General features: G+C 40.8%; 2 protein-coding genes across 2 annotated transcripts; both read left to right on the top strand.

The window, feature by feature from the left end:
• The first annotated feature begins 6811 nt into the window (after positions 1–6811).
• Positions 6812–8896, top strand: LOC121728227. The gene is made up of 5 exons (XM_042116367.1): positions 6812–6849; positions 6945–7080; positions 8237–8325; positions 8408–8850; positions 8889–8896. The coding sequence occupies exons 2-5, from the start codon at positions 6946–6948 to the stop codon at positions 8894–8896; spliced, it is 675 nt and encodes a 224-aa protein (XP_041972301.1). The 5' UTR covers positions 6812–6849; position 6945.
• On the top strand, positions 8879–10603 carry LOC121727776 (piggyBac transposable element-derived protein 4-like). The gene is made up of 2 exons (XM_042115769.1): positions 8879–10475; positions 10579–10603. The coding sequence occupies exon 1, from the start codon at positions 8913–8915 to the stop codon at positions 10446–10448; it is 1536 nt and encodes a 511-aa protein (XP_041971703.1). The 5' UTR covers positions 8879–8912; the 3' UTR covers positions 10449–10475; positions 10579–10603.
• Positions 10604–11060: the final 457 nt, after the last annotated feature.

The following is an 11060-nucleotide window of genomic DNA, read 5'->3' as shown; positions in this document are numbered from 1 at the left end:
ACAATGAGGGGGCCTGGCTCCCTCCCCTAAAATCACACGTGTGACATTCTAATCGGACCATATTGGGGAGAGCTACGAAAGTAAGCTATTTTATCTGACGTGGGGACACGGCCCTCCTGCTCTTAAGGGGTCTGACCCGTTACTCTCTGACGAGTGAGACTGCTCGCGCGCGGTAGCACAAACTATAGCTGCGTTAGTGTTATCAGTTATCACGGTAGATGAGCTCGAGTTATTAATGTTATTGCAAGGGCCGTCCCACTCCCCTTCCGAGTCCGGTTGGGGTGACATACGGTAAAGCTCTCTACGACAATGTCGCGGTCGCGGTCATGATTTAGGTGTGTTCCTATGCTATCCGCATGCGAACTCGAACCCGGGATCGAGCTCGGCAACGGATTTCGGTCGGTCTGTCTGTTTGTCCGTTTGTCGTGTTAAGTCCTCGGGGAAGGCGCCGGCGTCGTCCCCGGTGCAGTACTAACCACGGGGTGAGTGTAATTTGTGTTTACGTAACTGTACACAGCACGCTGTACGTTACGTATTCTGTAATGGGGTCTACAGGATCGGCTAAGATATGCTTAATGCTTAGGCCGTCTGAAGGGGTATCGAAATGTCCGTGCGTCACGTTACACAGCCTTACAATTTACAAATGAATTAAATGCCTTACTCAAAGAATCTTTCTTAGAGTTCTTTGATATATGCTTTGATAGTGATAAGCTCGCAGTCTCTATGCAAGTCGATATTTCACATGCGCAAAAAACGGTTTTGAACTCGTTGCAATTGGTTCTTATGTGTGCGAAAGAGACGCACGCTTATGTGAGTATCGAATCGTATACACTATACATGTTTTGTATAAGGACTAAGGTGAGCTTATGTCTTAAAGGACATTTTGCTACTCGCGTATTCAATTCTTCATTTAGCGAACCATTTACCGAGTTCGATAACTGCTTCTTGGAGTTTTTTGGACGTGAAAGCTATTTGGCGTTGAGCAAAGAAAAGGGCCGTGTTTTGTACTAGAGGGTGAGTGGGTAAATCGGACGTGTAGATATTGTAGAGGGTCGGGGAGTGAACCGAGCCCTGCGGTACTCCAGCCTCTAAATCAATGAAGACAGAATGCCTTCGACTCTAAAACGAAATTTACGGTTTTTGAGTTTTCACAAATTCGCTAGTTACTAATTATTATTATAACAATTTACAAGACCATCGGGGATGCCGAGCTTAAAAAGTTTATAAAATAGCCCATTGTGCCAAATTTTGTCGAATGCTTTTGCGACACCAAAGAAAACAGCGCAAGTCGGTTTCCTATATTGTCCTTTTGTTCTATTAATATGTACTCGCAGTACTCCGTTAGGCGGTGTACCTGAGCGGGACAGCTGTGGAATTCGCGGAATGCGAATTGTTCATCAGGTAAGAGTTTTTTTATCAACTATGACGTCTTTTAGGCGTCGTAGTATAACTCTTTCGTAAATTTTACCGGGGCAACTAATTAAACTGATTGGTCTGTAACTACTTGTTTCCGTCCGGAGTTTACCCGGTTTGTGGATACCTATTATTATAGCTACTTTCCAAATATCTGGGAATGAACATCCTAGTAAAAGGGCGTTAAAGACATAGTAAAATTAGGGGAAGTAAGTTATCTTCATACAAAGGCACCACGCGCGGCTTGTATGTGTGCGCCATAGTATCAATGCGTCGCCACGTACGGCACACAACAAAATCTCGGCTAGTTTAGCTTCGTGGGTACCGCCGAGATTTTGTTGTGTGCGGTACGTGGCGACGCATTGATAAGCCGCGCGCGGTGCCTTCATATGAAGATAACTTACTTCCCCTCCTTTTACTATGTTAAAGATGTTCACGAGTAATTCAATTATAGTGGAAGGTAATGATTTAAGGGTTGTATTTGAGATACCGTCCAGACCTGGGGCCTTTCTGGAATTCAAATCTTTAATTAAAAAAAACCGGCCAAGTGCGAGTTGGACTCGCCCATGAAGGGTTCCGCAGCAGCAATAAGGTTTATTTCTATTAAATTAAAAGGTTTTTGATTTATTTCTATATTTCAGTTGATTTAATAAAAGTTAAATAAAGGTGTACCATTTATCACTATATATAAAAAAAAAACTACTTGCTAGATCTCGTTCAAACCAATTTTCGTTGGTAGGACCTATCCATAGATACCCCACACGCATAGGTTAGATGAAAAAAATTTTTTTTGTTTCTGTTGTACCTATGGTGACCCCTAAAATTTTAAATAATTTTTCAATTTTTGTATCAATATCTTAAAGCGGTTCACAGACTACATCTATTTACCAAGTTTCAATAGTAGAGCTCTTATAGTTTCGGAGAAAAATGGCTGTGACATACGGACGGGCAGACAGACAGACATGACGAATCTATAAGGGTTCCGTTTTTTGCCATTTGGCTACGGAACCCTAAAAAGACGGGTTGCACTCCGGGAGTGCCGGCAGAAGTGAAAACTTGATTATTAACGTTGTGCATTATTTTTGTAACCCATTTTTTATGAAAATCGATTTTTAAAAATCGATTTTTTTAATTAATCGACACCCTTACAATTTTTTAACCAATTTTTTATGAAAATCGATTTTTAAAAAATCTATTTTTTTAATTAATCGAAACCCTTAAAATCGATTAAATGTTTAACCCTTTTTTTTATGAAAATCGATTTTAAAAAAATCGATTTTTTTAATTACTTAACCGAAACCCTTACAATCGATTAAAAAATATCGACAATCAAAAAAAAAAACAATCGATTGTTCGATTAATCGATTTCAATGTTACAACTCTACTCTCCAACCGTCTTACGGTTTTTCGATCAGCACGAGAATCTGACGCGAGTTTCACAGTTTTTACCCATCCCACAAAAGTGCTCAACGCCGCTAAAGAAGTTTTCACTTCAATAATATCTTTGATTTCCTCCGCATCCACCGGCCTGAGGAACTCTGATGGTGGGGCCATGAGTCGGCTTTCTACCTCGGTATTGACTAAATTAACATGATCGGGGTCAGTCGGGCTCGGGAGAATACTAGGTCGGCACTGATTTTCTATGGTGTCGGCCAAGCATTCGGCTTTGTATCGACAAAGCCGAATGCTCCAATGCAGGAGGACGATTTGGTCTGTTTAGTGGAGGCATGTCGCTCTCCGTATCTTTTTTGAGGGACGCGAGCGGCCAGTAGGACGTGTGACTGTGAAACGGTTCGAGTTCGCTAAGGAGTCGATCCCATAAGATACTATATTGTAGTTATATTGTAAGTATATCAGTGTCTATATTATCTATATTTTCTTCTCGATCAGAAACAATCGCCGTGCTAAGCAGGCTGCTAGCCCCATTGAGGTATTATTTAACTTTAGCCCCTCCGTTGTAAGCGGTAACCGGTTACCGCGTCGGCCAGCTGTCGCGCCATCTGCACTGCGTGATGGGTGCGCCACTCACTCAAAATCTAAGCGACAGCAGGTAACCGCACTCCTCCATTCGATTAACCGCCGTATTCCCCTGACTTACAGACTACTTTTGTATGAAAGTTTGATTGGTTACGTTCTTTGATATGTTCACATTCTGAATCACTATCGCCCGTGGGAATCGTCAACAATAGATTCATAGTCTGTGTTATAGTATATTCCTTGGTAGGTTTATGGTATATTTTCAAAAATTATGCGTCATTCGTGTGTGTGCTGCTGCTGTGACTTGTACTTTGTTCGAAGTTTTTGCTGATTTCTCGAATGTAAGTACCTAAGTAGTGTTTACTGTTTTGTATTAGTAAATAGTTTATTTTACTTACTCATTATAAGTATTTTTATTAGATAATCATTTGGAAGAAATACATCGTAATAACTAATAACTATTAGGTTGCACGATTCTCTCGATCGAGGTATTAAAAAGGTTGGTTTTTCCATGCAGACTTTGTTCCATGTAGGTACGTCCGTGCATGTAGGTATTGTAATTATTAATTGTAAGTGATTCGGACTTGATTTTCTTACTATGTAAGAAAATCAAGTCCGAAAGCAATAATTGTGTAAGTACAGAACGAATTATCGTCGTATTATTGCTTATTTTTGCAAAATAATCAAGATAAATTTCTGCTTCTGCTTAAAAAACTCCGTGATTAATTTGTATTCGGGCCGTACCACGAAACATTAGGCCTACTACGAAACTGTTTTGAGACTCAAACAATCGGACGAGAATGCCGCGTCCTGCTCTAACAACGGCATTCTCGTCCGATTGTTTGAGTCTCAAAACAGTTTCATGGTACAAGGCCGGTTTTGAGACTCAAACAATCGAACGAAAATACCGCATTCTACTCTAACAAACGTGAAATGACGTTGTTAGAGCAGGACGCGGCATTCTCCTAGTAGGCCTACTGATTTCTGTGGACTGTGGACTGTGGTCGTCTGTGAACTACGAAGTGTGATCAGTGTTGCCAACAGGTCGGGACCTGATGTCGCCTATTTGCGGAGCTTGGGTAGCCTAAAGTAGCCTAATTTGAAATGAGGACTGAGGTAGCCTAAAGTAGCCCAAGCGCACTCGAAATAATACGAAGAAAAGCTTTTTTTACTTAATTTCCAATTTTATTTGTCACAAGTACAATCCAATGTCTTTAAAATTAGACGATGTTCCCAAACTTGAAATACAGAATATTATGTAATAATAGAATAGAATAGAATTCTGTATTTCAATGTAATGCAGAATATTATGTAATTACTAATTAGTAAGGAGGGCTGGAGCGTATTTTGGCCAGCGATTAAGCCTGGCCTTACAGCGGGGCAATGTGGCTAGTATTCTGGGCACTCTCCCTAAAGGCAGCAGTCTGGATGACAACCTTTTTTATATTTAAACTGTTCTCTTTTTACGCTAGTTTTTATTGTAATTTAGTTTTATTGTTTTAGTTTAATAAAGATATAATATTAGTAATTACATAATATTCTGCATTAGTAATTAACAATGGTTATGAATAGCAAAGCGAATACATCTTGATTGCATCATAATTTGGTTTATTTGTACTTATGTTTTTTTTATTTTGATTTTCCTATACCTAAGTACATTTTGCTTTTCCGTAGGTTGGTATTTATTTTTTCTGTTGTTTATGCTCATTTGTGTTGTGATTTACTCATTCAACTGAAAGGACATTTCATCTTTTTCGAGTAGCCTAAAAGGCGATTTTTTGTCGCCGATTTCCAATCCAAGTATCCTAAATGGCGAAAAATCGCCACTTTCTGTGATACAAAACGGCCTTCCGCCGCGCCGCCTGCCGGCGACCGGCCGCGGCCATTTTGAAATTTGAACTTTATAATATTTCCTTCAAGCCCCGAGCACCGGTGATCGCGACAACAATAGAATACTTACTTGGAAATTTCCAAGAATTCGCGATCGAAGGAATATTTTGTAATTTGTACCGTGTTTGTACCTGAGTCAGGGCCGGTACACAAAAACACGACACGACGTCGTGTCGTACCACGACGCATAAACTAGTATCCACGACGCGACGTCGTTTCGCGATGCGACGTCGTGTTGTGGGAATCTACGACACGCGTCGTAAAAAACTACGACACGACATCGTACGACGTCGCGTCGTAGAAACTCATCATTGAATTTCTACGACGCGACGTCGTACGACGTCGTACGATGTTGTGTCGTAGTTTTTTACGACGCGCGTCGTAGATTCCGACGACACGACGTCGTATCGTGTTTTTGTGTCCCGGCCCTCACGGTATCATCACAGAATACAATATATATTAGTACCATTGTTGCCAACTATGGGGATTTCCCACTAAATTTAAGTTTAGGAAAAAATAAATACAGTGGGGTTTTGGGGGTAACATTTTTTACGGATATTTTTGGGGGTATCGTTATATTACTTATATCGTTTTTAGTACTAATGTTATCATTTTTGTTTCTTTTTTACTCATATTTTATTAACATTTTGCCACCATTACAACGATAGCGGTCGCCATGTCATTGTGGGACAGCTGAAGTATCAAGTAATATTTTCGTCGTTTTGATCGCTTAGTGGAATACTGATTAGTACAAGACGTACCTGAGTAGTGTTAGTGAGTACCTACGAAGTTTGCTGGTGGATACGAAACATTTTTTTCGTAGTAAAATATAGTAGGATCACTGACCTTCATTATACAAGTACGCTGGACTTAAGCTGATACTTACCCTTTGAAACGAATGAAACGACTGCTGTTTAATGTTTTTTAAACTGACGTAACCACAACCAATAACAACAGTATTTGTCATCACTAGTACTCTCCACTAGTACTCTCCAGTTTCAAGTACTCTCACTACTGCTATCAGGGCCCCCGCTACCATATGTGCAATGTGTGCAATGCACACGGGCGCCACCCCCTAGGGGCGCCAAATCCCCATCCTTTAGGGGCGCCAAAACCAAGGGATATGTATTTTTTTTATATTTGGTCTATTTTTGCACTTTAATGGTACGGAACTTTTCGTGCGCGCGTCCGACTCGCACTTGGCTGGTTTTTATTTGCTTTATTTCACTTACCTACCATAGAAAAAGATTTAAAATGCCTTAAGGGCGCCAAAGTCTTTTTTTGCACACAGGCGCCAGTATCCCTTACGGGAGCCCTGACTGCTATCAGCGCCAATATGGCGACTTTCAAACGTCATTTTTACGTCAGATTTAGTTCTCTTCCCCCGCATTGGGGGCGCTAATTCCGCTTCAAATAGGCACAAAAAATAAGTGGATATCGTAAGTCCAGCGTACTTGTATGGAGGTCAGTGAGTAGGATATAATAGGGATAGGCGTATTGACGAATGCTGATATCGATAAAGTTTTTATAATGTCGATAGTCGATATTCGATACTGATGGTGGCTTCACGTACTGACTTTTTATTTACTATTATTTACTTCTACGTTATTATTATGATATTTATTTTTACGTTTATTGATTTTTCTCGTTTTACTATAATATAGCATGTCAATCTGGCGCGCCGATCAGGATCCACCTACAGATCTCCTCGAGCTCTTATATACAGATGAGGTCGAGATTTTTGATGAAGAGGGTGGATACGATGGATCAGATCTGAGTGAAACGGATGTGGAAGACGAGGTTAGTACGGTGTTTTTTTTTTATGTGAGTCGCGATCGAATAATAATTTTCGGTTCACACCGGTTTCGGTGACGGTGGCCGGTTTCATTGAAGCCAGGCCAGTTACGCAGGAGTAATTTTATAGTGCCCAAGTGTGTGCGCGTCTGCACAGTACGCAGGAGCACTCTCTATTCCTTTACTCTCATAACCCAGTGGGACGGAAGACCGACACGACTGGCCTCTCGCCAGTCGCCATCAGGCGCAGGACCGACTTTTTACATGCCCCTTCGATGCATGGATCGTCTTACTTGTCAGACAATCAGGTGATCAGCCTACGTTGTCCTAACTAAACTTGGAAATAACATGTTTCCAACGCGGGAATCGAACCCGCGACCTCCGAGTCAAGAGCCACGCCGCCCACGCTCACTAGACCACGGAGGTATAATATATAATGTAATAATACATCGTTTATTTAACCGCCGCCGCCGCAATAAGACACCACATTACAATAATAAATTACACGTTACATTACAATATTATCTAAAGAAAATTAAAACATCACATAAGTACAATTTATTTTTAATTAATTATAAATTATTAAAATACAAAAATAATTAAGGATTTTGTGAATATTTCAAATTCCTACCTGAATGAGAGCTCCCTCAAATATTAATTTTATGTTGATTGTTTTAGCGACAACTAAAATACACAATCTGTGTAAATTTCAGAAGTCTAGCCATAGCAGTTCTTGAGATACAGCCTGGAGACAGACATACAGATGGACAGACGAACCTAGATACCGAAGTCTCAGTATTAGGGTGCCGTTTTTACCGTTTAGGTACAAAACCCTAAAAATAACAGTGTATTATTATTTATTAGTCAATATACATCCAAAACGACGAGTATTAGTTGTTTTTTTTCTATTACCAATATAATTCCGGGATCCTGGGATTCATTGTAGATAATCCCGAAATCCCGGGATTAGAAAAATTGGCCGGGATCGAATCCCCTACACTGGAAGCTCCACTATACTCTCTGACACGAAGCTAAAACAAAGCTCTCTGACGTCCCAGAGCGTCGCGAGAGGCTGTCGCGAATGGTTTAAATATGCATTGGCTATTTTCTAACAAAATAATAGTTTACGATAGTTATAATTATACAGGTGTTTTTTGTTCAGGACGCTGGACGACCCAATGACGCCTCCACGAGCAGTGTCCCGCGAGAGGTCACGAATTCACGATCGCCATTGTCGTTTTCGTCAAAATCGTAAGTGTTCTATGTACGTTGTTCACGAATAATAATTTATGCCTGTGTACAAATCAATTCTAAAAAATATATTTTTGCACAGTGCCACGGTGCCTGCAGATGGCGTGGTTTTGCGGACGTTAGACGAGTTTGGTGTGCCGCTGGACGAACGGACGACGGGCGACGAATTCTTAGCCCCGGATACCCACCTATTGTATGCGTCAACTGGAGAGCGTGAAAGAGATGAAGGGAATCGTAGAAGAGGAACGAGTGAGAGAAGGGGAGTTAGAGGTGTGCGAGGACAGAGTGCACGTGGAGTTGGGGTTCCGAACCGGGACCGTAGAGGAGGACGTCAGTGGCAATTGGGACAGCCAGTCCGTGCAATATGGCTCCACGATGACGACGTTCCTCCTGAATTGTTAAGATTGGCGACGGATGTATTGAGGAGACGACAGAGGAGATTGCAAGGTGATGCCTTGGCCGATAGTACTGAACGAGGAAGGGTTGCTAGTGAGAGCAAATATGAGTTTGAATTTTTCGACGCCAGTGATAGGGGTGATGCTTTCTCTAGCCTGGAACGCCAGAACTTTGACTTTGAATGGTATCCTATGGAGACCTTTCAAGGTCGAGAACAAAATTTTCAGCCAGAGCGTACTGGTTCGGTTCGGGTTTTCGATTCAGCCTATGACGCTTTTCGTTCCTATTGGAGCGAGGATGTCTTAGGTTTAATAGTGGACGAAACGAACCTTGCCGCTTCGAAAGTTCCTTCTGCTGCATTCCAGGCCGAATGGTTCCCCACAAATATGCACGAAATTTTATGCCTCCTTTCGTTCTGGATGATGTTGGGGATCGTCAAAATGCCAACTATTTTTAGTTGTTTTTCTGTCGATCCTCTCCTGAAAACGGAAGTTTTCAGACGCATCTTTACACGAAAAAGGTATGAAATGTTAAATAGAGCATTACATTTTGAAGATTCCGACCCCGTTATTGTTAACCAAAATCCCTCCAACACTGGCGCCAGAAGCTTTGACCGATTACAGCGTTTGAGACCAATATTAACACATTTAAATTCCGCTTTTCAATCAAATTATATTTTAAGTAAAGACATTTCTATAAATGAAAGCCCTACACTTTGGAAAGGAATATCTAATTCCAAACAGTATATTCGGACCAAAGCTACTAAGTTTGGGATCAAAACATTCGAGCTTTGTGAGAGCACCACCGGTTACCTGTGGTCGTTCATTGTTCACACCTTTAATCAATCCGCAACAGATCTGGAGTCGCCCGGAGCGCTTGAAAGCACAGCTGTTGTGAAAAAGCTCATTGATCCTCTACTAAACAAAGGGTATAGATTGTTTATGGACAATTGGTACAATTCCCCCCTATTAGCTAGATTTCTGAAGCTCAATGGTACCGACTTCGTTGGTACTTTGGGTTCTTCCCGTCGCGATGTTCCCAGTTTGATAAATAAGGCTCCTCTTAAAAGGGGAGAGTACATCGCCAGACATTCTGGCGATGTCACTGTTTTGTCATGGCAAGACAAGAAAAGAATAACCATGATTTCCACTTGTCATGGTTCATCTACAGCCTTGTCTACAGTCTCTTCTAGACCATCATCTCGGAAAGTACCCCTTGTACCACAAGTGATGCTGGATTATAATAAATTCATGCGGGGTATAGACGTGAAAGATCAGATGTTAGAGCCTTATTTATTAGAAAGGAAACGTTGCAAAAAGTGGTGCATGAAACTTTTTAAACGCTTTCTCAGTGTATCCATTCTCAACTCTCGCATTCTTCTACAGTCATCTACTCAAAAAAACATTGATGATTTAGCTTTCCGCCTTGAGCTTGTAGATCACATCCTCATGAATCATCTATCACATTGTCCGCAAAGCCGTAGATTTACAGTGTCTAGCAGTAGATCTACGCACCATCAACCTAGTAGATTTATCCTTTCTACACATTGGCCTGTTTTATTGGAACCAACAGAGAGGAGTTTAGCATGCAACCGGAAATCCTGGAAGCGTTGCTTTGTTTGTCTGAAAAATGGCAATAAAAATCAAAAAACCTCATACTGTTGCGAATCCTGTCGCGTGCCATTGTGTATAAAGGATTGTTTTAAGGCTTATCATACATCACCATAATACATTTCTTACCAATTATTCATAAACCACTATTAAAAATCCCGGCGAGAAGAACCGGCGTAAGAAACTCTCACAATTTTGGGAAATAACCCGGCGAGGAGAACCGGCGTAAGGCACTCACATTCGCATAATATTGTGATTGGTATTGTATTAAATGAGAGTAGAAGGTTAAAATGATTGTGTAATTTTTGTAAATAGTTTAGATACTAGCTGTTGCCCGCGACTTCGTCCGCGTGGACTTCAGTTTATAGCGCGCGATGTCAACAAAATTGGTGTCAAAAGCTATTATAAAAAATACCCTGGTACCCCTTAAATCAAAACAGCTGTGCAGTGTGTACATAATATTTCATTTTTTTTTAATTAAACTTTATATATTATGCCAAATTTTAAAGCTTATTTAGCCCCCCAATTACACAACTTTACCCATAAACTATTTATCATTGATAGGTTTAAGGTTACGTCACCCTATGTAATATAATGTAAAATATATAAGGCTTATTAAATAACGCAAAGAAATAACAATCGAAAAAAAACGAAATTTAGATGTATGATGTTACCACCTCTTATAGAAAGATGTTGGGCAAGCGTTAGCGCGATGTAAAAGACGCACGG

Source organism: Aricia agestis, chromosome 6 (assembly GCF_905147365.1).
Source record: "Aricia agestis chromosome 6, ilAriAges1.1, whole genome shotgun sequence".
Lineage (NCBI taxonomy): Eukaryota > Metazoa > Arthropoda > Insecta > Lepidoptera > Lycaenidae > Aricia > Aricia agestis.
Note: the sequence above shows the minus strand (reverse complement) of the source record. Positions and strands in the feature narration are given on the sequence as shown.